The sequence below is a fragment of the Gadus chalcogrammus genome, chromosome 19, assembly GCF_026213295.1.
Source record: "Gadus chalcogrammus isolate NIFS_2021 chromosome 19, NIFS_Gcha_1.0, whole genome shotgun sequence".
In the NCBI taxonomy this organism is placed as follows: Eukaryota; Metazoa; Chordata; class Actinopteri; order Gadiformes; family Gadidae; genus Gadus; species Gadus chalcogrammus.
The window spans coordinates 15,185,660-15,213,119 of NC_079430.1; the positions used below are offsets into that span (position 1 = coordinate 15,185,660).

The following is a 27,460-nucleotide window of genomic DNA, read 5'->3' on the forward strand; positions in this document are numbered from 1 at the left end:
CACTGTCGTTTATTATCGAAGATCGGGTGGCTTAGCTCAGTAGGTAGAGCAGTTGTCTTGAAACTGAAAGGTCGGTTGTTCGATCCCCAGCTCCTCATAGCTGGGAGATTCTAGTACCATTAAAAACATAAGGGGTAACACTGTTGTATTTTATTCCAAGTCATCAAATAAAACGTAAGGGGTAACACTGTCGTTATTTATCAAAAAAAACATAAGGGGTAACACTGTTGTTTTTTATCAGCCGTCATCAAAAAAAACGTAAGGGGTACCACTGTCGTTTTTTATCAAAAAAAACATAAGGGGCAACACTGTTCTTTTTTATCAGCCGTCATCAAAAAAAACATAAGGGGTAACACTGTTGTTTTTTATGGGCCGTCATCAAATAAATAATAAGATTTGACACTGTCGTTTATTATCAAAGATCGGGTGGCCTAGCTCAGTAGGTAGAGCAGTTGTCTTGAAACTGAAAGGTTGGTTGTTCGATCCCCAGCTCCTCCTAGCTGGGAGATTAATGTACAATTAAAAACATAAGGGGTAACACTGTTGTTTTTTATTGGTCGTCATCAAAAAAAACATAAAGGGTAACACTGTCGTTTTTTATCAAAAAACACTGTCGTTTTTTATCGGCCGTCATCAAAAAAAACATAAGAGGTGACACTGTTGTTTTTTATCAAAAAAAACATAAGGGGTAACACTGTCGTTTTTTATCGGCCGTCATCAAAAAAAACATAAGGGGTAACACTGTCGTTTTTTATCGGCCATCATCAAAAAAAACATAAGGGGTAACACTGTCGGTTTTTATAAAAAAAAGGGGTAACACTGTCGTTTTTTATTGGTCGTCATGAAAAAAAACATAAGGGGTAACACTGTTGTTTTTTATTGGTCGTCATGAAAAAAAAATAAGGGGTAACACTGTCCTTTTTTATTGGTCGTCATGAAAAAAAAACATAAGTGGTAACACTGTTGTCTTTGTCAAATAAAATATAAGGTAACACTGTTGTTTTTTATTGGTCGTCATGAAAAATAACATAAGGGGTAACATTGTTGTTTTTTATTGGTCGCCATGAAAAAAAACATAAGGGGTAACACTGTTGATATTTATCAATTAAAACATAGGGGGTAACACTGTCGTTTTTATCAAAGGAAACATGGGGCGTGACACTGTCGCTTTTATTTGGTCGTGATGAAAAACAACATAACACTGTTGTTTTTTATTGGTCGTCACGAAAAAAATATAAAGGGGTAACATTGTTGTTTTTTATTGGTCGTCATGAAATAAAATATAAGGGGTAACACTGTTGTTTTTTATTGGTCGTCATGAAAAAAATAATAAGGGGTAACACTGTCATATTTTGTTGGTCGTCATGAAAAAAAACATATTTGAAAAAAAAAGAAATTGTCCATCTAAAATAAAATACATAGGGTAATACTGTTGTTTTTCATCAGTCATCATGGGAAAAAAAACATAAGTGGTAACACTGTCCGTTTTTATTGGTCGTCATGAAAAAAAACATAAGGGGTAACACTGTTGTTTTTTATTGGTCGTCATGAAAAAACATAAGTGGTAACACTGTCCTTTTTTATTGGTCGTCATGAAAAAAAACATAAGTGGTAACATTGTCCGTTTTTATTGGTCGTCATGAAAAAAACCATAAGGGGTAACACTGTTGTTTTTTATTGGTCGTCATGAAAAAAAACATTAGGGGTAACACACTTGTCTTTTTCAAATAAAACATAAGGTTTAACACTGTTGTCTTTTATTGGTCGTCATGAAAAAAATAATAAGGGGTAACACTGTCATATTTTATTGGTCATCATGAAAAAAAGCATATTTGAAAAAAAAAGAAATTGTCCTTCTCAAATAAAATATATGGGGTAATACTGTTGTTTTTCATCAGTCATCATGGGAAAAAAAACAGAAGGGGCAACGTTTTTATCAAATAAAACATAAGGGGTGACACTGTCATTTTTCTTTGGTCGTGATAAAAAAAACCATAAGGGGTAACACTGTTGTTTTTTATTGGTCGTCATGAAAAAAAACATAAGGGGTAACACTGTTGTTTTTTATTGGTCGTCATGAAAAAAAACTGAAGGGGGAACACTGTTGTTTTTTATTGGTCGTCATGAAAAAAAACATAAGGGGTAACACTGTTGTTTTTTATTGGTCGTCATGAAAAAAAAATAAGGGGTAACACTGTCCTTTTTTATTGGTCGTCATGAAAAAAAAACATAAGTGGTAACACTGTTGTCTTTGTCAAATAAAATATAAGGGGTAACACTGTTGTTTTTTATTGGTCGTCATGAAAAATAACATAAGGGGTAACATTGTTGTTTTTTATTGGTCGCCATGAAAAAAAACATAAGGGGTAACACTGTTGATATTTATCAATTAAAACATAGGGGGTTACACTGTCGTTTTTATCAAAGGAAACATGGGGCGTGACACTGTCGCTTTTATTTGGTCGTGATGAAAAACAACATAAGGGGTAACACTGTTGTTTTTTATTGGTCGTCATGAAAAAAATATAAAGGGGTAACATTGTTGTTTTTTATTGGTCGTCATGAAAAAAAACATTAGGGGTAACACACTTGTCTTTTTCAAATAAAACATAAGGGGTAACACTGTTGTTTTTTATTGGTCGTCATGAAAAAAATAATAAGGGGTAACACTGTCATATTTTATTGGTCGTCATGAAAAAAAACATATTTGAAAAAAAAGAAATTGTCCTTCTCAAATAAAATATATAGGGTAATACTGTTGTTTTTCATCAGTCATCATGGGAAAAAAAACATAAGTGGTAACACTGTCCGATTTTATTGGTCGTCATGAAAAAAAACATAAGGGGTAACACTGTTTTTTTTTATTGGTCGTCATGAAAAAACATAAGGGGTAACACTGTCCTTTTTTATTGGTCGTCATGAAAAAAAACATAAGTGGTAACACTGTCCGTTTTTATTGGTCGTCATGAAAAAAAACATAAGGGGTAACACTGTTGTTTTTTATTGGTCGTCATGAAAAAAAACATTAGGGGTAACACACTTGTCTTTTTCAAATAAAACATAAGGGGTAACACTGTTGTTTTTTATTGGTCGTCATGAAAAAAATAATAAGGGGTAACACTGTCATATTTTATTGGTCGTCATGAAGCCTCGGCGTCATCCTGGACAACACCCTCTCATTCGCACCCCATATTCACAACATCACCCGGACTGCATTCTTCCACCTCCGCAACATCGCCAGACTCCGCCCATCACTGACCCAATCCAGCACTGAAATCCTAGTTCACTCATTTGTCACATCACGCATAGACTACTGCAACTGCAACGAGTCCTCACCGGACTCCCCACCAAACTCATCAACAGACTGCAGATCATTCAGAACTCAGCCGCCCGGATCATCACCCGCACCAAATCATCTGACCACATCACCCCTGTCCTCATTCAACTTCACTGGCTCCCAGTACACTACCGCATCCAATACAAAACCCTACTCCTCACCTACAAAGCTCTCCACAACCTAGCCCCCAGTTATCTCTGCGACCTCCTCCAAGAATACACTCCCTCCCGCTCCCTCCGCTCAACCTCTGCTGGACTACTATGTATCCCCACATCACGACTCACTTCAATGGGTGCCCGGTCATTCAGCTGTTCAGCACCCAGGCTCTGGAACTCCCTCCCCCCACACATAAAACAGTCAGACACCATTACAACCTTCAAGTCACAACTCAAAACTCACCTGTTCAAACTCGCACACAACGTCTAACTGATCACTGTTTTGATTGTTTTTTTTTGTTTTGTTTTGTCTTGTTTTTGTTTTATTTATTTCTTATTGCTTATGTTTATTTATTTATTTATTTATTTATTTTTTCCACAATGTCTTGTTTTTTTTTTTAATATGTATGATGACTATATGCTCTGTAAGGTGACCTTGGGTGTTTTGAAAGGCGCCTCTAAATTAAATGTATTATTATTATTATTTATGAAAAAAAACATAAAAAAAAAAAGAAATTGTCCTTCTCAAATAAAATATATGGGGTAATACTGTTGTTTTTCATCAGTCATCATGGGAAAAAAAACAGAAGGGGCAACACTGTCGTTTTTATCAAATAAAACATAAGCGGTGACACTGTCATTTTTCTTTGGTCGTGATAAAAAAAACCATAAGGGGTAACACTGTTGTTTTTTATTGGTCTTCATGAAAAAAAACATAAGGGGTAACACTGTTGTTTTTTATTGGTCGTCATGAAAAAAAACTGAAGGGGTAACACTGTTGTTTTTTATTGGTAGTCATGAAAAAAAACATAAGGGGTAACACTGTGGTTTTTTATTGGTCGTCATGAAAAAAACATAAGGGGTAACACTGTGGTTTGTTATTGGTCGTCATGAAAAAAAACATATTTGAAAAAAAAAAAAAATTGTCCTTGTCAAATAAAATATAAGGGGTAATGCTGTTGTTTTTCATCAGTCATCATGGGAAAAAAAAACCTAAGGGGTAACACTCTTGTCTTTGTCAAATAAAATATAAGGGGTAACACTGTCGTATTTTTTTGGTCGTCATGAAAAAAAACATATTTGAAAAAAAAAGAAAAAAGTTCCTTGTCAAATAAAATATAAGGGGTAATGCTGTTGTTTTTCATCAGTCATCATGGGAAAAAAAACCTAAGGGGTAACACTGTCGTTTTTATCAAATGAACGTGAAGGGTAACACTGTCGTTTTTTTATCCATCGTCATGAAAAACCCATAAGGGGAAACACTGTCGAAATGTATCGAATAAAACATAGGGGGTAACACCAGGCACGCGGTAAGTCAGTCCGAGGGGGGGGTGCTGAAAGAGAGTCTCTATAATGACGTCATAATAAATGCTGCGCAACATCCATTGTTTACAGAGAAGGGATGACGGGTGACGTCACATTCAGGGCTCCGCTCTGATAAACACTCTACTGGTGTCTAAAAAGAGTTCTGCCAACTAGCCACTGTTATTCACAAACGTTAGCAAGTAAACAATGTGGAAATTAGAGTCAACTCGGCTGATACTGTGCTGAATTTCACACACTAACAACATTCCGACAAGCCGTTGCGGTCCGGAATTATACACAGCTTCAGGAGGTTATTTCTAAAGGTTTATAAAGGAAAGTGACAATAAAAGAAAGCATTCACTTTCATCCAGAGTTACGAGTTGTCTGATATGAGGAAAGTGACGGTTTCTCCGTCAAGTGAACCGTCCGTCTTTGCTCTTTTTTTGCCAACCAGTTTACGCGCGGGATTCCAGAATCAAAACAATAACATTCAACGTGTCTATTAATATGGCAGCAACATTTTACACCAGTTTTAGAATGTTCACCACAACAGATGTTGAACACCAACATGCTTATGTAAAATCAGCATAGCACCATGTTCAGCTATGGACAGTTCTGCATTGTGCGTCATAGCCTACGTCAGCCTACACAGACAATGTTCTAAATAAAATGAAATGATAATATCATAAATATCATAAAAAGGTTGGATGTCAATAATTTAATGAAAAATCATGTTGTATGATAAAATTATACAAAAATAAATAAAAGTATTGATTTGTTCAGAAAACTTTCTCACTTGCAGTTACAGCCAGGGGCCGCCAGGGGGGGGTGTTGCAGCACCCTAAGCACCCCCACTTCCCGCGTCGCTGGTCTTATCAAAGCAGCAGAGCTTACAACCATTGTAACGTGATGTCACTCAGTATTCAGAGGGTTTAGGGTTTCAGAATCTTTATTCTTTATTTTTTTGTTCATTTTCTTCCCAAGAACGCCAGGTTCTCCACTTGTTCTGAACTGGAGCGCTACAACACGACCCTCATAGCTCTCCTCCTGGGGATTCAGAGCTCTGCCCTTTGACCTCTGAACCCAGTGGATATGTTCCATGCAGTGATGCAGTCACCTGGGACCAACACACCGGCTATGTGGTTAAAGAAGCACATCAACGCCTCTTCCAACTCCATGTTCGGCATACAGAGACTACAGACCTTCTACAGAGACCTACAGACCTTCCACAGAGACCCTTAAGACCTTCTACAGAGACTACAGCCCTACAGAGAGACTTCACACCTTCTACAGAGAGACTAAAGACCTTCTACAGAGACTACAGACCTACAGAGACTACAGACCGTATACAGAGACTACAGACCTTCTACAGAGACTACAGACCTTCTACAGAGAGACAGACCTTCTACAGAGAGACTACAGACCTTCTACAGAGACCTACAGAACTCCTACAGAGACTACAGACCTTCTACAGAGACTACAGACCTACAGATGGGTGCCCGGTCATTCAGCTGTTCAGCACCCAGGCTCTGGAACTCTCTCCCCCCACACATAAAACAGTCAGACACCATTACAACCTTCAAGTCACAACTCAAAACTCACCTGTTCAAACTCGCACACAACGTCTAACTGATCACTGTTTTGATTGTTTGTTTGTTTTGTTTTGTCTTGTTTTTGTTTTATTTATCTTTTATTTTTTATGTTTATTTATTTATTTTTTCCACAATGTCTTGTTTGACCATATGCTCTGTAAGGTGACCTTGGGTGTCTTGAAAGGCGCCTCTAAATTAAATGTATTATTATTATTATTACAGAGACTAAAGACCTACAGATCTTCCACAGAGACCCTAAAGACCTTCTAAAGAGACTACAGCCCTACACAGACCTTCTACAGAGAGACTACAGACCTTCTACAGAGACTTCCGACCTCCTACAAAGACTACAGACCTACAGAGACTACAGACCTACAGAGACTACAGACCTACAGAGACTACAGACCTACAGAGACTACAGACCTACAGAGACTACAGACCTTCTACCGAGAGAACACAGACCTACAGAGACTACAGACCTTCTAGTGTAGACAAAGCCTCTGTTGTGCTTTTTATTCAGTGAACCCCGACCTTAAAGTGTAAACTGATCCTCTGCTGAAGACAGACAAAATTCAGTGAATCCTCTGAGTTGATTATCACCATTATGCTTTATTAACCAAACAGAAAAACAGTCCCTAACATGTACACAATAAACACAAGGACTCAAACAATAGAAGAACAGTCAATTACATGAACACAATAAATACAAGGACTTAAACAATAAAAGCAGCAGACATAACTAATCATAAACAGGTATGCATTACTAATCATAAACATTCTGCTGCTGTGTTGTTCCCACAAGAACACAAGAATCAATACTCAGTTTAAAGTCATCACAACATGATCAACAGCCTTTCCCAGACCGCTTGCATTATGAATATAATATTAAATCTGCTTTAAATCAGGTTCCATGTTAGGCTTAAAAAGGCTCAAAATATAAACTGATATCAGAGCCGTTCCGCATGAAACTATTAACGTCTGAAAATATACACAGTATTGTATCATATACATGTTTAGATTTACCATCAATCAATAATTAATCAACTTTCAGAAGCCCAAGAAAACGTACATGAGTACATGAATTTTAATTACGAAACACAGAGTGTGTGTTTATATATAGATGTGTGTGTAGTCTGTGTGGGTGTGTGTGTGTTCATTGCAAATGCATGCGTGCGTGTGTGTGTTCATATCTGCGTGTATGTGTGTGTGTTTATATCTGCATGTGTGTGTGTGTGTTCATAACTGCATGTGTGTGTGCGCATGTTTGTGTATATTTGAGTGTTTATATATGTGTGTGTGTGTGTGTGTGTGTGTGTGTGTGTGTGTGTGTGTGTGTGTGTGTGTGTGTGTGTGTGTGTGTGTGTGTGTGTGTGTGTGAATGTGCGTGCGTTTACATATGCATGTGTGTGTGTGTGTGTGTTTACATAATTTGTGTATTTGTGTGTGTGTGAGCGTGCGCGGGTGAGTGTGTTCATATATACGTGTATGTGTTCATATATGTGTGTGTGTGTTCATATACTCGTGTCATGTGTGTTTATATAAGCGTTTTGTGTGTGCGCACGCATGTGTGTTTATGTGTGTGTGCGTGCAAGCATTGTGTTTATATGTGTGTGTGTGTGTTTGCGTGTCTTAATATGTGTGTGTGTCTGTACATATGTGTATGTGTTTATACATGCATGTGTGTGTAATATATGCACACGTGTTTGTGTTAATATATGCGTGTGTGTGCGTTAATATATGCATGTGTGCATTCATGGATGTCCTCAGACTCGGAGAGAGAGAGAGAGAGAGAGAGAGAGAGAGAGAGAGAGAGAGAGAGAGAGAGAGAGAGAGAGAGACTATAACTTACACAGTGTAACTTGAGACACTGAGTCACCCTCATCCCCCCATAACCCAAACCCAGGCAGGAGGTCCTCCTGGGTGAAGGAGGCCTGGAAGGTGTGGATGTGTGTCAGTGTGTCTGAGGACCCTCCTCCACCTGGGGACACTCTGTAGAAGGACAGAGAGCCAGCAGGCCGGTCCAGATACACTCCTACTCTGGTGGAGCCAGCGGGGGGTAGACGTATGGCTGTTCCTCTACCGTTGTGCATGGCAATGTAACAACCAAAACAACAAAGAAGACGCCAGGACTTGTTGTTCTTTCCAAGCTCGCTGTCTGCACCCCCTCCTCTCCTTGTGATTCCTCTGTATGTCACTCCCATAACAACATATCCTTTCCACTCTACCTCCCAGTAACAGCGGCCAGTCAGAGCCTCTCTACACAACACCTGGTACCAGTAGTCAAATCTCTCTGGGTGATCCGGATACGACTGGTCCTCTCTTACCCGCGTCACCTTTCTGTTGTCCTCAGACAGAGAGAGTCGTCTGTAGGCTGTCTTTGGGTCCAATGTGAGTTCAAAGTCATCTGAGGGAGAACAAGACATGATGAGCTGCTGAAACATTCTTCATCATCATCATCATCATCATCACCACCATCACCATCATCATCATCATCCCTAGAACTGTTACTCTTGCATTCTTCTTCTTCTTCACGTTCATCTACTCTACAAACATTAGCTAACCTAGAAAGACTAAATCATGTCAGAACTACTATAGTGGACTAGTGTGCTATAGCTTTAGAAATAGTTGTGAACATTGGTTATACGATCATTTAAGTTAAACTTAAATGTAAATCCCATGTGTGTGTGAGTGGCTGTCCCATTCAAACATTGAAGCCTTGAAAATGCATAAACTGAATCTACTCCCGCAATATTTACACAACATACAAATTATATATTATACACCAAAACGTTCAACATGGTAAGCTTATTGCTCCTCTCAAATTTCTAAGCTATAGTCAACATCGTTTTCAAGATATTAGACTTTGAAATGTTACAATACACATCCATTGTATTCCACCTGTGTAAACCACAGACTGAACCAGCTGAGCTCACATACAGGCCGGAAACTAACTGTTGGTACCATAGACCTGGTTCATACATAATATACATAGACATGTACACATACTTACACACACCGACTCAAAGAAGATTGACATACATAAACACAGGGAAACATAGCTACACATTCGTATACAGAAGTCCATATGGGAATGGCCGGACGTCACATCCTACTGTGTGGATGGACTTTCTCAATAGTGAGTGTGTGTTGTGATGAATCAAACAGACACTTACACTTCTTTAGAGCTGGTTTCAGCCTCCACACTCCACAGTGCTCCACACTGGGGGGAATCAAATTGAGAGCAGCATGTTGAAATATTCACCTTCATCATCTGCTGTCTGATCACGTTCCACACAACATGAGATACAGCTGCCTTTTCAAACCACTTAATCTAACAGTGGCTTAAATAGGAGACTTAATCCCTGAGTGGTGAGCTGTCCTCTCCATACCTGAGAGTGTCCAGTCTCCAGCGTGGATCCTCCACTACAGCAGAGAGCAGCGCAGCTCCTGATTCTCCTGGGTGATTGTAGCTCAGGTCCAGCTTGCTCAGATGGAAGTGGTTGGAGCTCAGAGCTGAGGCCAGAGAAGCACAGCCTTCCTGTGTGACCAGGCAGCCAGACAGGCTACACACACACACACACACACACACACACACACACACACACACACACACACACACACACACACACACACACACACACACACACACACACACACACACACACACACACACACACAAACACAAACAAACACACAAGAATTATTATGTTTCTAGAGGTAAATCTGTTGAATGTCCTCTGATGTGGAACTTGTGGTGTAACTGTTGAGTAAAACTGACCTGAGAGTTTCCAGTGTACAGTGTGGACTCCCCAGTCCAACAGAGAGCAGCTTCACTCCTGAATCCTGCAGATCATTGGAACTCAGGTCCAGCTCCTTCAGACCAAAGGTGTTGGAGCTGAGAACTGAGGCCAGAGCTTCACAGCAGCTCTCTGACAGATGACAGCCATTCAGCCTGTACACACAATAAACAGAACATGGTAGGAACTGTGATTTAAGTAACTTGTTTTACTGTTAACATAATGAAGGACCTGTTGAAAACTTTAAATAGAGATGATTTATTCATTTAACTACATTCAGCCTTCCCACACTATAAACAGAACATGTTAGGAACTCTGATTAATGTTTTAGGATGATTAAAACTGAATTACAATGTTAATAAATGAACATGTTAATAAACTGGATCTTTAAATATCAAGAGTTAGATTTCACATAGTTTATAAACAAATCATATCATTATAGTTCAAAAAGGTATTATGAAGTTTTATGAACTACCAGGTTTAGTTCAGTGCTGAATTAAAGCGTGGCTCTATTGCGGCGCCGGTGTGATCGCTCTATTGGGAAGCACGACCAACAGAAGTTCTCACAAAGACACTCTGCTTTGATCAGAAAACTAAAACACTGGTTTGTACTTTCTGCAAAGTTTCATTGAAATGTTTCCGCAGCACTAGCGCTATTCAAGAGCCTGTGAAGAAATGCACTATTCTGGATGACCCAGTGAAGAAAATAAATCCTAATTGGAGTTATTATCCAATCAGCAGCTAGTTATTATTAGTAGGTATTTGATTGAAGAGGAGGACGACGAAGAGTTGGTTGGTGAGGAAAGAGATGTTTAGGCTCTGGCGGTAAAAACAGAAAAAGACCCCCTATGCAATCAAAACAATAACAAGTGATTTAAAGTGAGTGAATCACATAAATGGACACAGGTTGATGGTACGTGACCAAGGACATTTTCATGTGTCCACCTAGATCTGTGCTGGATAGATGAGAAATGTTTACTTCAGTCCACTGGGTAGGCTGGTAGATAGATCTATCCAGCACAGATCTAGGTGGACACACCCACTAGTGATGTCATATTAGGCAGATTTTCGAAACGGCTTGTAAGGCTAATCACACTCACACCTGGTGGTATAATAAGTCCCCTTTAAGGGATGTGTCCACATTTGTTAGGGTGCCACTAAATGAGAAAGTTAAGTGCACCAGTAGAAAATGTGTCTTGAGCCCAGAAAGGACATATTTGACTTAGTTAGACCTGTTAACTTCCTCTGATGTGGAACCTCCACTGACCTGAGAGTTTCCAGTGTACAATGTAGACTCCCCAGTCCAGCAGAGAGCAGCTTCACTCCTGAATCCCCCAGATCATTGGAACTCAGGTCCAGCTCTCTCAGACTAGAGGAGTTGGAGCTGAGAACTGAGGCCAGAGCTTCACAGCATGTCTCTGACAGATGACAGCCATTCAGCCTTCACACACAATAAACACAACATGTTAGGAACTGTAAACAACGTTTTAAGATCATTGAAACCAAAGTAATTTAACACACATGAACGACAAATATAATGAATGTTAATAAACTGGATCTTTAAATATTAAGAGTTCGTGTTACGGATCTAGTGTGTTGTGTTTGTGTTTTATTGTGTTCTCTCCCCAGTTGACCTTTCTCCCCCCCCCCTTTCTGATTGCAACCCTGGCAATCAGGAAATGGAGTGCACCTGTGCTCATCTGAGGGCTATACAAGCTGGGAGCAAACAGCCGCACAGGGCCTTTTGTGCCATCAAGCAGTTGACAATTGTTTGTGTGTGGGAGCTAGCGACGGAGTGCCGTTGTTGTAGTAGGAGTAGTGGAGTATTTTGTTGGTTTGGAGTTAGTTCTTTTGATTTGTGCTTTCCTCTTTTGGGAAAGTGGTTCTTAGTTCTTTGGCCCATCAATAAACCTTTTTGCTTACCGTTACCTCTGTCCGTGTCTCCTCCTTGTCCCCCAGAACTAAGAAATATTCTTTGTTACTCACCAGATCCCCCTGGATACTATTTGGGGTCGTAACAGTTCGATTTCACATAGTTCATAAACAAATTGTAACATTATACTTCCCTTAAAAAATTATGAAGAGGCTGTTACTAAACCTTAATAAATCATTAAGTAAGTGGATAAGTGGAATAGAAATGTTATAACACACACCTCATACAAATCAAACATAACATGTTAGCAACTGTGGTTCATGTTTTATTTGAAACTTGTTATTAGATGTGTTCTATTAGTTTGACTAAATGTCAGTACAGTAGATCTATAAAATATGAGGTCAGATAACTAAATATTCAACAAAACTCCTGAAGTCCCTAAAAAGGCCGAGATCTAAGAAGAAACTGTTATTAAATCTAACTGAACACGTCTAAAGTCCACCATACTATCTGACCACATGATTATGAGTAGAATATGAATATACTAAAACAAACACCTTATACTATCATTAACAAACTTTGTGTGTTTTTAAACAGATGGACGCACACACACGCGCCCGCATTCATTCATCCTTTTTAACACTCACTCACGGTAAAACAATGTTTTCTCACGATCAAATACTCATCAATCCTAAAAGTTATGGGCATGTACACGATGTCTGTGTTAAGAAAATATGTGTTTGCTGTATGGTGCTTGGCTGCAGATGCATTGATTTAAAAGTACAACTTATTACCGCTGTATCAGCTGTTCTTTCCCAAATAATTTCCCAAGAATGTGTGGCTAGGTAGATGAGAGAAGCAAAGTGTATGCGCGAGGAGCACAAGCAACATTATGCATGCGCCCTTAAAATAGCATCTGAACAACGCGTCACTGACTTTAAACCAGGTATTTCCTGGTTTGTGGCGCAAGTGATTTCTGATACTGCAAAATAGCACCAGGGAACGTTTGCGCCAGAACACGCCTCCTCCTTTTGCCGAACCGCCCCTTGGGGCGCAAGATCATTCCCTAATTGATTAACGCGTGGCGCAGAAGGGAAAAGAACGCTCTGCGCCAGTTGCAAACTACCAACGACACATGCGCCAGTGAGAAATTCAATTGCGCCGGATGCAAGATAGGGCCCTAGGTCTCGTGTGTGATAAGATGAGTGGTAATGGCGCTGCAATGCATGCAGACTGCCAAGGTTTAGTTCAGTGCTGAGTTAAAGCGCGGCTTTATTTCGGCGCCGGTGTGATCGCTCTATTGGGAAACACGACCCACTTAAGTTCCCAATAAGACACTCTGCTTTGATCAGAAGACTAAAATATTGGTTTGAACTTTGTGCAAAGTTACATTGAAATGTCACCGCAGCTCTAGTGTTATTCAATTGCCTGGGAAGAAATGCACTATTCTGGATGACCCAGAGGAGAGGTTAAATCCTAATTTGAGTATATTATCCAATAAGCAGCCGGCTATTATTAGTAGCTATTTGATTGAGGAGGAGGAGGAGGAGGAGGATAAAGAGTTGGTTTGTGAGGAAAGAGATATCGAGGCGCTGGAAAAGAAAAGATAGATAGATAGATAGATCCTTTAATAATCCTTTACAGGAAATTACAGTGTCACAACAGCCCTATGACAAAAGACCCCCTATGCAATCAAAACATAAACAGCTTATTTAAAGTGAGTGAATCTGTTCACATGAATGGAGACAGATGGATTGCACGTGACCAAGGATATTATCCCGTCTGATAAAGGGGTGCGACCACATTTGTTAGGTTGCCACCAAATTAAAAAGTAATTGGCACAAGTAGAAAATGTGTCTTGAGCCCTGAGAGGACATATTCTACTTATTTATTTAGACCCGTTAACTTTCTGGAGGTAAATCTGTTCAAAGTCCTCTGATGTGGAACTTGTAGTGTAACTGTTAAGTAAAACTGACCTGAGAGTTTCCAGTGTACAGTGTGGACTCCCCAGTCCAGCAGAGAGCAGCTTCACTCCTGAATCCTGCAGATCATTGGTACTCAGGTCCAGCTCTCTCAGACTAGAGGAGTTGGAGCTGAGAACTGAGGCCACAGCTTCACAGCATGTCTCTGACAGATGACAGCCATTCAGCCTTTACACACAATAAACAGAACATGTAAGGAACTGTGATTTAAAGGTGCCATGGCATAAAAACTTCACTTTATGAGGTTTTCTAACATAAATATGAGTTCCACTAGCCTGCCTATGGTCCCCGAGTGGCTAAAACTTGCGTTCGGTGTAAAACGAGAACTAGGTGTTCTGCTCGCCTTTGAAAAAAATGGAGGCTCAAGCGAGCTGATTTGGAATGTGGTTTCCTACGTCGTCATACTGCAGTTAGCTCCTCCCCTTACTCTGCCTGGCCCGCCCAGAGACACGACCGTGCGAGCGCCACATGTGTGTGTGTGTGTGTGTGTGTGTGTGTGTGTGTGTGTGTGTGTGTGTGTGTGTGAATACACACACTGTTACGCAAGTTTTTCTTGTCGGTTCTTTGACGTCTCTTGTATTTCCACAACAAGACTGTAGTGGGGGTTATCTCAGCCATGGTTGAGAAGGAATTGGGGGAAAGGAACTTTGGCATTGAATCCCTGAAGTACATGAACTGCGACATGCCTCCGGTTGCCGCGAGGCACCACCGCCGCGAAGCACCACCGCCCGGCAGCGGGCAGCGGGCAGCGCGCGGTTCAGTCTACTTCAGATTGATGTGAAAGTGGAAGAACCAGAGACGTCGCAGAACCCGACGAAGTCGTTTATGATTCATTATATCGTCTGGAGGCGCACACAGCTTTTTGCCGTGATAATATGTATTATATGATATTATTTAGATATAGAGCTCCAGGACTGTAACGCAAGTGATTTAAACTTCCTTGTTATTTAGATAACCGTTCTGCTTTTGGTGTTATGGCGCATAACACGTCGGACTCTCGTCTCTGGTATTTCTACAACGAGACTCGTAGTGAGGGTTATCTCAGCCATGGTTGAGAATGAATTGGGGGGAAGGAACTTTGGCTTTGACTCCCTCAAGAACATGAACCACGACATGGAGGAGAAAAGGAATGTTGGCGGCGAATGTCTCCCGCTTGAGCCCCGCTTCCCGTTGCCGAGGGACCACCGCCTCGGCGCTGCAGGAGGCGGAGGTGCCTAGGCGCTGCCCGGCAACAATCCCTTTCTCCTCCTTGTCGCAGTTCAGTCTACTTCACATTGATGTGGACGTAGAAGAACCAGGAACGTCGGAGAACCAAACGCGGTCGTTTGAGATTCATAATATCGGCTCACACAGCTTTCGGCCTTGATAATATATATTATATGATATAGATATCTATGTATATGATATTATTTAGATATAGAGCTCCAGGACTCCCATGTGTTCTAGAATATTTACAAAACACGGCTAAAGGCTGTGTAGGCCTCGCCATTGCGATATATCCACTGTAAACAGAGCGCATGGTACCGTGGCTGCAAGCTGCTCAGGGCCACACCCCCACCCTCCTCCTTGACCCGCCTCGCTCCTCCTCATTTGCATTATAGCTACAGCAGTGGCGGCTGCTGGTCTTTTAAAGAGGGGAAGCTCATTTTTGGCCTACATCAAAATAGTTGTCAATTTATTTATACCTCAATTCGGCCCTCCGTTCCTTTTCAAGAAAATGCTAGCTGGCTAGTTCACTCCGACCTAGCCAACAGTATAAATGAACGAACTAACGAAACGATATTAATCTCGGAACAAGGAAATGCGGAAAGTATGTTAAACTGAAACAAGGAAATACAATAAATGTGTTTTATTCACAGTGTAATAAATTAATAATGGAAGCAATTTCGCCAAGCAAATACCAAGAAATGCGTTGCAGTTTGTCATGAGACTTCACTTGCAAAATCCGCGATGGGACTGAACTCAGATAGTGAAGTGAAGTGACTGTGTATATCTCAAATAGCTGTCAATCAAAAAGTGATTCAGACTTTCGACTGATCCTCCAATCATAACGCGGAAGCCCAGCGTCCAGGCTAGCCCAGGCCAGCCCACTGCTCCATCCACCCCCAGAGACGCTGAGCGTCCGGGGGCGGGACAAATCTGGGCATCTATCCAATGACCGTCGAGTTTCGAGGCAATGAAAAAAACTGTTCCATGCAGTCTCATTGAAGTGAATGGACGCTCGGCTTCTACGGTCTAATGCATTGACATTACGGGAATGTATGAGAAGTTAACAAAATCGAGTCAGTCTTGGATGGATTCTTATCGAACTCGTCTTCGACATGAACGTATTTTAACGAATTTGTAGTCAATGAAATGTTAACACAACAATACATATTTGACAATTTAATGTTCGAAATTTTAGGGGAAGCTGAGCTTCCCTTGCAGTCTTAGAGAAATCGCCACTGAGCTACAGACACCAAAACAGCGCATTTGGGGGAAGCTCAATGTGCGACTGGCTCGGAGTGGCTTTGACTCTGCACCACGGCTGAATTTCAGGAACGTCTTTGAATACTGTGTTAGTGGCCCACTAATACTTATATTAAAGCATCCATAAAATAGCATGTCATGGCACCTTTAAGTAACCTGCATCTTTTATTTTTAACATAATGAAGGACGTGTTTTAGGATGTTTAAAACCAAAGTCATTTTACAATGTTAATAAATGTACATGTTAAAAAACTGGATCTTTAAATATTAAGAGTTATATTTCACATATTTCAGAAACAAATCATATCATTATTCTTCAAAAAGGTTTTATGAAGTTTTATCAACTACCAGGTTTAGTTCAGTGCTGAATTAAAGAGCGGCTGTATTGCGGCGCCGGTGTGATTGTTCTATTGGGAAGCACGACCCACTTAAGTTCCAATGGAGACACTCTGCTTTGATCAGAAAACTAAAACACTGGTTTGTGCAAAGTTTCATTGAAATTCCGCCGCAGCACTAAGGCTATTCAAGAGCCTGTGAAGTAATGCACTATTCTGGATGACCCAGAGAAAAAGATAAATCCTAATTGGAATATATTAACCAATCAGCAGCTAGTTATTATTAGTAGGTATTTGATTGAGGAGGATGAGGATGAAGAGTTGGTTGGTGAGGAAAGAGATGTTGAGGCGCTGGCGGTAAAATCAGAAAAAGACCCCCTATGCATTCAAAACATTAACAACTGATTTAAAGTGAGTGAATCTGTTCACATGAATGGATACGGGTTGATGGTACGTGACCAAGGATAATTTCATGGTTAATAAAGGGGTGCAACCAGATTTGTTAAGGTGCCACCAAATGAGAAAGTTAAGTGCACCAGTAGAAAATGGGTCTTGAGCCCTGAGAGGACATATTTGACTTGTTTAGACCTGTTAACTTCCTCTGATGTAGAACTTGTGGTGTAACTGTTTGACCATTGAGTAAAACTGACCTGAGAGTTTCCAGTGTACACTGTAGACTCCCCAGTCCAGCAGAGAGCAGCTTCACTCCTGAATCCCCCAGATCATTGGTACTCAGGTCCAGCTCTCTCAGACTAGAGGAGTTGGAGCTGAGAACTGAGGCCAGAGCTTCACAGCATTTCTCTGGCAGATGACAACCATTCAGCCTGTACACACAATAAACAAAACATGTTAGGAACTGTGATTAATGTTTTAGGATCATTGAAACCAAAGTAATTTAACACAGATGAACGAAAAAAAAAAATTAATGTTAATAAACTAAATATTAAGAGTTCGATTTCCGATAGTTCATAAACAAATTGTATCATTATACTTCCCTTAAAAAAATTATCTTAATAAATAATTTTAAAGACCAGTTTACTGTCTGATTATTACATGATAAGTATAATATAAATGATATAACACACACCTTATACCGTCATTAACAAACTAAGAATGTGTTACAACACACACCTCATACAAAATAAACATAACATGGCAGCAACTGTGTTTCATGTTTTATTTGAAACTTGTTATTAGATATGTTTTATCAGTACAGTAGATCTTTAAAATATGACTAACTTAGAGGTCAGATAACTATATGTTCAAGAAAACTCCTGAAAATGTCCCTAAAAAGACTGAGATCTAAGTTTAATTGATTGATTAATACTTTAATAATCCCAGGGGGAAATTATTTTTGCCACGAACTCCAGAAATACATACACAAATATTAAGAATAAAATAGAATATAAAATAGAATATATAAGATAATAAATATTATTATATATAATATAAATATATACATATATATAAAAGATAAAAGATACAAACCTAAGAAAAAAACAGAAAAGCCTGCTATTAAACTTAACTGTGTGATCGTTCTATTGGGAAACACGACCCACTTAAGTTCTCATGAAGACACTCTGCTTTGATTAGAAAACTAAAATAGTGGCTTGAACACTGTGCAAAGTAACATTGAAATGTCACCGCAGCTCTAGCGCTATTCAAGTGCCTGTGAAGAAATGCTGGTTATTATTAGTAGCTATTTGATTGAGGAGGAGGAGGAGGAGGATGAAGGGTTGATTGTCGGGGAAAGAGATGTCGAGGCGCTGGCGGTAAAAAAAGAAAAAGACCCCTATGCAATCAAAACTTAAACAGCTTATTTAAAGTGAGTGAATCTGTTCACATGAACGGACAGAGATGGATGGTACGTGACCACGGACATTTTCACGTCTAATAAAGGGGTGCGACCACATTTGTTAGGTTGCCACCAAATGAAAAAGTTGGCGGCCCCAGCAGAAAATGTGTCTTGAGAGCCCTGAGAAGACAAATTCTGCTTATTTATTTAGACCCAACTACTTCCTGGAGGTAAATATGTTCAAAGTCCTCTGATGTGGAACTTGTGGTGTAAGTGTTTCACCATTGAGTTAAACTGACATGAGAGTTTCCAGTGTACACTGTGGAATCCCCAGTCCAGCAGAGAGCAGCTCCACTCCTGAATCCTGCAGATAATTGGTACTCAGGTCCAGCTCTCTCAGACTAGAGGAGTTGGAGCTGAGAACTGAGGCCAGAGCTTCACAGCATGTCTCTGACAGCTGACAGTCATTCAGCCTGTACACACAATAAACAGAACATGTTAGGAAATGTGATTAAAGTAATTTACATCTTTTACTTGTAACATATTGAAGGACTTATGTTGAAATCTTTGATTAGAGATCTTTTATTAATATAACTAATATATACTATGAGTTAACTACATTAGATCCTTATTTTTATTCAATATTGGAGTTTTTTGTAGTGATTGAGACCTGTTTTGTATATTAATTTGACTTTTTATTGTAGTATTATGGAATTTATGTTTTGTATTATAATTAGTGCTGTCAGTTAAACGTGTTAACGGCGTTAACGCAAACCAATTTTAGCGGCGTTAATTTTTTTATTGCGCGATTAACGCAATTCTTTTTTTTTTTTTTTTTTTGGCTCAAAACAAAGAAGTAGTAGCCTGACTGCTATGTTCAAGGCAGTATGTTTGTGTTCATCGTTTAATTGCATTATAGGCTTTTTTTTTGTATCGTCCTGTTTTGATCAGTTTATGCCAATGTTGTTATCAATAAAAAAACATTTGCACAAGGCAAGCCGATGCACTTCTCCATGTTGATAAGAGCATTAAAATGAGAAAAATTAATGGGACAAAGAAATCAAGGGATATTTAGCATAGAAAAAACATTTGTGATTAATCGTGATTGCTCTCGATTAATCGTGAGTTAACTATGCCATTAATGCGATTAATCGATTTAATCGACAGCACCAATTATAATACATGTTATAGTACATCTAGAGACATGTTTTGTATATAAGGGTTACAACCAGTGGTGATAAAAGGGGGGGGGGGGGGCTAGCGGGGGCTTAAGCTCCCCCTAAAAAGGCTGACCCCCCTCCAAGCTCCCCCTCTCAAAACCCCCAGTCAATTTGTTGTGACAAATTTTAATGGTAAAAATACTTTTTTAATAATAATGTGGCGAGCAGCACGGGAACAACCAGACGGGAGTCCAAGTTATTAAGAGTTTGCAGGTCTTGTGGCCCATACTCCGCACTAGGGCTGGCCCGAATGCCATTTTTCAGGCTTCGAACACTCGTTGGTTTTTCCGAGCGAATATTCGAATACTCGTTCCAGAAAAAAACACCATCAAAAACAACATTAATAATCCCTATATACTCCCTGGAACCGAGTTGAGAGTATCTGCATATTTTGTTGAAGATTTAATAGCTTTTGAACGTTAATTAGTAGGCCTAAGTAGGTTGAAGTTCCTTAGTTTTTCCCCGTGAAAGCGAACAGCTGTTGCTCCGTTCCAAATCAGCTGTTCTCTGCCATCTCAGCCCTTACGGGAGCTTTTCAATTCATCCTGGAACGTGCATCTTTTCAGGGAATTTGTACAATAAATCCATAACAAATACCGAATATTGATTGTCTTATGTGTCCATATTATATCCACTATATTGACCGGGTATTCCCAAGACGCTCACGCTCTGCAGCAAGCCAGTCACAGTTGATTGGCGCGGCACTGTACAGCGAACGTAAACAAACAACTGAGCTAAGGTTTTAAGTATTACTTTTCCTCCAGAGATCCCGCTAATGTTGTGTTACAAAGTAAAGGGAAACAAGATATCTATTCTTCCTCCACCTCTCTCGCTTCTCTGCTTAGTGTCGCTGACGCTTGTAGTTTGCCTCCCTCGCTCTGGTAACGTCACGTACGTGAAAAAAAAAAAAAAACGAAGCTCCGAATACTGATTTAAGCTTCGAATACTAATTTTCCGAACGAGTATTCGACCCTTCCAGGACCCCTAGCAGCACTTGGACGACCGTGATCGCCACAATAATATAATAATAATATATATATGTATACATTATTAGATGAAGATATCGCACTGATCTATATGTAACAAAACGGAACTATGAAATCCTATTTTTCATTTGCGTAAGTGATGATGAACGTTGCTGCTTGTTGTGTGATTTGATTGGTTGATTTGTATCATATTGTAGTGTGTAGTATTATTTGTTGCGTCAAAATGTATCAGCCCTTGCTATAAACAATCTAGCCCCCCGTAGCTCCCGCAATCATAATTCTTTGGCACCGCTACTGGTTACAACTTATAATTAGTGCTGTCAAGCGATTAAAAGTCTAATCGCGATTAATCGCGTTAATTCCATGGTTAACTCACGATTAATCGTGAGCAATCGCGATTAATCACAATTATTTTTTCTATGCTAAACATCCCTTGATTTCTTTGTCCCATTAATTTTTCGCATTTTAATGCTCTTATCAAGTGCATCCCCTTGCCTTGTGCAAATGCTTTTTTATTGATAAAAACATTGGCAGATACTGATCAAAATAGACGATCCAAAAAAAAAGCCGATAGTGCAATTAAACGATGAACATACAAAGATACTGCCTTGAACATAACAGTCAGGCTACTCCTTCTTTGTTTTGAGCCAAAGAAAAAAAGAAAAGCTTTTTTAAAAGAAAAAAAAAGAATTGCGTTTATTTACGCAATTATTTTATAGAAAAAAAAAAAATATATATATATATTTTTTTTTTCTTTGGCTCAAAACAAAGAAGCAGTAGCCTGACTGCTATGTTCAAATGAAATTTGTTCAAAGCAGTCGTTTAATTGAACTATAGGCTCTTTTTTTGTATCGTCCTGTTTTGATCAGTGTATATGCCAATGTTGTTATCAATAAAAAATCATTTGCACAAGGCAAGCCGATGCACTTCACCATGTTGATAAGAGAATTAAAATGAGAAGAATTATGGGACAAAAAAATCAAGGGATATTTAGCATAGAAAAATAATTTGCGATTAATCGCGATTAATTAGAGTTACCTATTACATTAATGCGATTAATCACGATTAAATATTTTAATCGCTTGACAGCTCTACTTATAAGTAAATGTTTAAATATAATTAAAAGGGGCGATCTCTACAGAGAACAAAGTACTCTCTTCCTTTTTCTCTTCCCTATTTCTCCCTTTTCCTGCTCAATCATGACCTCTCACCCTTCCCCCAGATGACCCTGAAGTGTCTTTATCAACGCATCATATTCGCTAAACCCAAATCGTCTATTTAACCAAACTACTAAACAAGGTAAAAATGTTTTAAAATAGTGGGTTATCTTTAATTCATAATAAACACTAATATTTATGAATCTATCCTTAATTCCAATAATTACTTATTTATACATATTGCTACATAATTAATTACAGCTGTATTTAATTATTGTTAAACAATAGTAATTCTTTCTTTCATTATTTCGTTATTTCATAATGAATAGAGCTTTGAGTTTGACTTTTCAACCTGGTTACACAATATAAAGTTGTGTATATTGAGATACATGTTATAAGATAACCTCGAAAGATCTTTTCTATGTTATCATAAAATTATATCTTCTACTATCAGGTATATTGTGTTGTGTGTATTGTTATACATGTTATTAATGAACCTACAGAGATGTTTTGGAGGCTTTGACCACTGGCAGCAGCTTCAGAAGACCCTTCTCTGAAGCAGAGTATTTCTTCAGGTCAAACACGTCCAGCTCCTCTTCTGATGACAGTAAGATGAAGACCAGAGCTGACCACTGAGCAGGGGAGACATGTGTTTTGAACAGACTTCCTGATGTCAGGGACTGTTGGATCTGCTCCACTAGAGAACGGTCGTTCAGCTCATTCAGACAGTGGAACAGATTGATGCTTTTCTCTGGAGAGAGATCTCCACCAATCTTCTCCTTGATGTAAGACACTGTTTTCTTATTGGTCTGTGAGCCCCTTCCTCTCTGTCTCAGCCAATTGATCAGTGATCTACTATCTTCTTTTCCAAGCAGACCTCGTAGGAGAATCTGATTGGTCTCCATAGAGAGGCCCAGGAGGAATCGGAGGAACAAGTCCAGGTGTCCGTTCTCACTCTGTAAGGCCTTGTCCACAGCACTCTTGTAGAGGAGGAGGAGTTTATCTTTACCAGAGGTTGTTGGTTCTTCAGAGAGCAGATTGACCCCAGTGTTGATGAAGGACAGAAGGACATAAAGGGCAGCCAAAAATTCCTGGAAGCTCAGATGGACAAAGCAGAACACCTTGTCCTGGTACAGCCCACATTCCTCTTTAAAGATCTGGGTGAACACTCCGGAGTACACTGAGGCTGCTCTGATATTGATGTCACACTCTGCCAGGTCTGCCTCATAGAAGATCAGGTTGCCTTTCTCCAGCTGGTTAAAAGCCAGTTTTCCCAAAGAAACAATGATCTCCCTGCTCTCTGAACTCCAGTCTGGATCTGTTCCAGCCCTCCCATGGTACTTCCTGTCCCCCTGTATGGACTGAACCCTCAGGAAGTGGCTGTACATCTGAGTCACGGTTTTGGGCATCTCCGCTCCTATCTGGGATGTTTTGAAGAGGTCCTCCAGAACTGTAGCAGTGATCCAACAGAAGACTGGGATGTGACACATGATGTGGAGGCTTCGTGATTTTTTGACGTAGGAGATGATAGAGCTGGTCAGCGTCTCGTCTCTGAATCTCTTCCTGAAGTACTCCTCCTTCTGTTGGTCGGTGAACCCTCTCACCTCTGTCACCATGTCAACACACTCAGCAGGGATCTGATTGGCTGCCGCAGGGCGTGTGGTTATCCAGATGCGAGCGGAGGGAAGCAGGTCGCCCCTGATGAGGTTTGTCAGCAGCACGTCCACCGAGGTGGACTTTGTGATATCAGTCCAGATCGGGTTTCTCTGGAAGTCCAGAGGAAGTCGACACTCATCCAGTCCATCTAAGATGAAGACAACTTGGAACCGGTTATAGCTGCAGATTCCTGCTTCTTTTGTCTCAATAAAGAAGTGATGAAGAAGTTCCACCAAGCTAAACTCTTTCCCTTTCAGTAAATTCAGCTCTCTGAAAGTGAGGAGAAATGTGAAGTGTATGTCGTGGTTGGTTTTGTCTTCAGCCCAGTCCAGAGTGAACTTGTGTGTTAAGACTGTTTTACCAATGCCGGCCACTCCAGTTGTCATTATTGTCCTGATTGGTTGATCTTGTCCAGGTAAGGGTTTAAAGATGTCCTCACATCTGATTGGTTTTTCCTCAGCTGGTTTCCTGTAAGCTGTTTCAATCAGTCTGACCTCATGTTCCTGGTTGACCTCTCCACTGCCTCTCTCTGTGATGAGGAGCTCTGTGTAGAAGTCATTCAGCCCTGTTCGCTGTCCTGCTTTAGCGATTCCCTCAACCACACACCTGAATTTATTCTTCAAAAAAAACTTGATTTTATGTTGGCACTCGACAGAAGCAGATCCTAAAACACAAAACAACAGAAGACATCAGTTAGTGGATGGTGACATCAATGGAAACATGTCAATGTTTCCTGTTATGGAATTATCTTACGATCAACTTCATGATATTTAGTGGCTTCATTACTTGTGGTCGGAGAAGCTGGTCGTGATTTGTCTAATAATAGTGAACCGGTAAAAAGTAAGTTTCTATGCTGATGTAAAAATATTGTGTTGCATCTCTTCTACTGAGTTAATCTTCTGTTGATCTGCCGTATAATGTTCTTTAACCTGATGGATTCACAATAACACTACATATCTGGATCCAACCATTTAACCCCCAAGATGAAAGATATCACCACATTAAAGAAAAAAATTGAAATGTAGGAGTCTCACATTATATCAATAAGTCTGAACAGAACAAATACGAATCTCATACTGCTCTTCAAAATTGAATTTAATGTATTTTAAAGGTCCCATGACATGAAAATCTCACTTTGGGAGGTTTTCTAACATAAATATGAGTTCCCCTAGCCAGCCTATGGTCCCCCAGTGGCTAAAACTTGCGTTTGGTGTAAAACTAGCACTAGCTGTTCTGCTCGCCTTTGAAAAAACGGAGGCTCAAGCGCGCTGATTTGGAATGTCTGTGCTCATGACGTCATCAGGAATCTCAGCTCCTCCCCTTACTCTGCCTGGCCCGCCCAGAGACGTTGGCCCGCCAATGAGACTCGACCGTGCGAGCGCCACATGTGTGTGTGTGAATACACACACTGTAACGTGTTTCTTGTCGGTTCTTTGACGTGTCTTGTATTTCCACAACGAGACTGTCGTGGGGGTTATCTGAGCCATGGTTGAGAAGGAATTGGGGGAAAGGAACTTTGGTTTGACTCGCTGAAGTACATGAACTGCGACATGCCGCCGGTTGCCGCGAGGCACCATCGCCCGGAAGCGGGCAGCCGGCAGCAGGCAGCGCACGGTTCAGTCGACTTCAGGTTGATGTGAAAGTGGAAGAACCAGAGACGTCGCAGAACCCGACAAAGTCGTTTGTGATTCATAATATCGTCTGAAGGAGCACACAATATGTTATATGATATCTATGTATTATATGATATTATTTAGATATAGAGCTCCAGGACTGTAACGCAAGTGTTGTACACTTCCTTGTTATTTGGATAACCGTTCTGCTGTTGGTGTGATGGCGCATAACACGTCGGACTCTCGTATCTGGTATTTCTACAACGAGACTCGTATTGGGGGTTATCTCAGCCAAGGTTGAGAATGAATTGGGGGGAAGGAACTTTGGCTTTGACTCCCTCAAGAACATGAACCACGACAAGGAGGAGAAAGGGATCTTTGCCGGGCAGCGCTTATGCACCTCCGCCTCCGGCGGTGGTCCCTCAGCGGGGCTCAAGCGGGAGACATTCGCCGCCAACAATCCCTTTCTCCTCCATGTCGTGGTTCATGTTCTTGAGGGAGTCAAAGCCAAAGTTCCTTCCCCCCAATTCATTCTCAACCTTGGCTGAGATAACCCCCAATACGAGTCTCGTTGTAGAAATACCAGATACGAGAGTCCGACGTGTTATGCGCCATCACACCAACAGCAGAACGGTTATCCAAATAACAAGGAAGTGTACAACACTTGCGTTACAGTCCTGGAGCTCTATATCTAAATAATATCATATAATACATAGATATCATATAACATATTGTGTGCTCCTTCAGACGATATTATGAATCACAAACGACTTTGTCGGGTTCTGCGACGTCTCTGGTTCTTCCACTTTCACATCAACCTGAAGTCGACTGAACCGTGCGCTGCCTGCTGCCGGCTGCCCGCTTCCGGGCGATGGTGCCTCGCGGCAACCGGCGGCATGTCGCAGTTCATGTACTTCAGCGAGTCAAACCAAAGTTCCTTTCCCCCAATTCCTTCTCAACCATGGCTCAGATAACCCCCACGACAGTCTCGTTGTGGAAATACAAGACACGTCAAAGAACCGACAAGAAACACTTGCGTTACAGTGTGTATATTCACATTGATGTGGACGTTGAAGAACCAGGAACGTCGGAGAACCCAACGCGGTCGTTTGAGATTCATAATATCGGCTCAAACAGCTTTTGGCCGTGATAATATATATTATATGATATAGATATCTGTGTAGGCTATATGATAATATTTAGATATAGAGCTCCAGGACTCCCGTGTGTTCTAGAATATTTACAGAACACGGCTAAAGGCTGTGCGCGCCTCGCCATTGTGATACATCCACTGTAAACAGAGCGCATGGTGGCTGCAAGCTGCTCAGGGCCACACCCCCACCCTCCTCCTTGACACGCCCACCGAAACAGCGCATTTGGGGGAAGCTCAATGTGCGACTGGCTCGGAGTGGCTGTAACTCTGCACCACGGCTGAATTTAGGGAACGTCTTTGAATACTGTGTTAGTTGCCCACTAATACCTATATTAAAGAATACATAAAATAGCATGTCATGGGACCTTTAAAGATTAGAGTCTCCTCTGTCTTCAGAATAAGAGTCTCTTACCGGCCCACAGTGTGTCGGCCAGTTCCTCCTGGTTCATCTCCATCAGGCAGAGCTTTGTGATGTCTACCACTCCCTTTATGGCGCGCCTCCTCTGCTCCTCGTTCTTATCATCCACCTCCTCCCTCTGACTCTCTGAGCATTGTGGATAATCTCGGAAGAGATCCCTCCAGAGCTTCTTTAGCTCCTTGTCTAGAAAAGCGTGTGCGTTCTCCTCAGCCCTCTGGAACAGAACAAACATCAAGGAGAACTTTACTCTGAACTAACTGAGGACACCAGAAGCATCTGTTCTAGATTCACGTCCGCTGCTCTAAAGAGGGAAGCCTGGAGAATATTATCAAAACAAGAGATTATTTTTAATGAAGAGCAGAAGTAAAATGTCTCGGTGGACATTTACACACCTTGATCAGCTCTGTTGGATGCTGCTGTGCCGACTGAGCACTGGAAACCTTTGACCTCTCCTGGGGTCTGTGGAGAACACACACACACACACACACTCAGGAGCCCTGAAACAAAGAGTCATACAATCTCATAGCGTGTGACTCCTTGTATCAGGGATCCCTCTAGAGGTGAGGAGGGAGATGACAGTGTGTGACTCCTTGTGTCAGGGCTCCCTCTAGAGGTGGA

At 40.6% G+C, this 27,460-nt stretch overlaps 1 protein-coding gene across 7 annotated transcripts in view; it reads right to left on the minus strand.

Moving 5' to 3' along the window:
- Positions 1–6,888: 6,888 nt before the first annotated feature.
- Positions 6,889–27,460, minus strand: part of LOC130372549 (NACHT, LRR and PYD domains-containing protein 3-like) — a 32,974-nt gene continuing 12,402 nt past the window's right edge. For 6 of the 7 annotated variants that reach the window (XM_056578611.1, XM_056578610.1, XM_056578612.1 and 3 more), the window contains 11 exons: positions 27,235–27,301; positions 26,837–27,056; positions 22,504–24,322; positions 18,939–19,112; positions 17,495–17,668; positions 14,036–14,209; positions 11,454–11,627; positions 10,168–10,341; positions 9,779–9,952; positions 9,563–9,609; positions 6,889–8,793 (listed from right to left, as the gene is read on the minus strand). In XM_056578611.1, coding sequence (XP_056434586.1) covers positions 8,228–8,793; positions 9,563–9,609; positions 9,779–9,952; positions 10,168–10,341; positions 11,454–11,627; positions 14,036–14,209; positions 17,495–17,668; positions 18,939–19,112; positions 22,504–24,322; positions 26,837–27,056; positions 27,235–27,301 — 3,763 coding nt within the window. In that variant the 3' untranslated portion in view covers positions 6,889–8,227. The remainder of the gene's footprint in view (positions 8,794–9,562; positions 9,610–9,778; positions 9,953–10,167; positions 10,342–11,453; positions 11,628–14,035; positions 14,210–17,494; positions 17,669–18,938; positions 19,113–22,503; positions 24,323–26,836; positions 27,057–27,234; positions 27,302–27,460) is intronic. The other variant, XM_056578614.1, reaches the window with a different exon arrangement.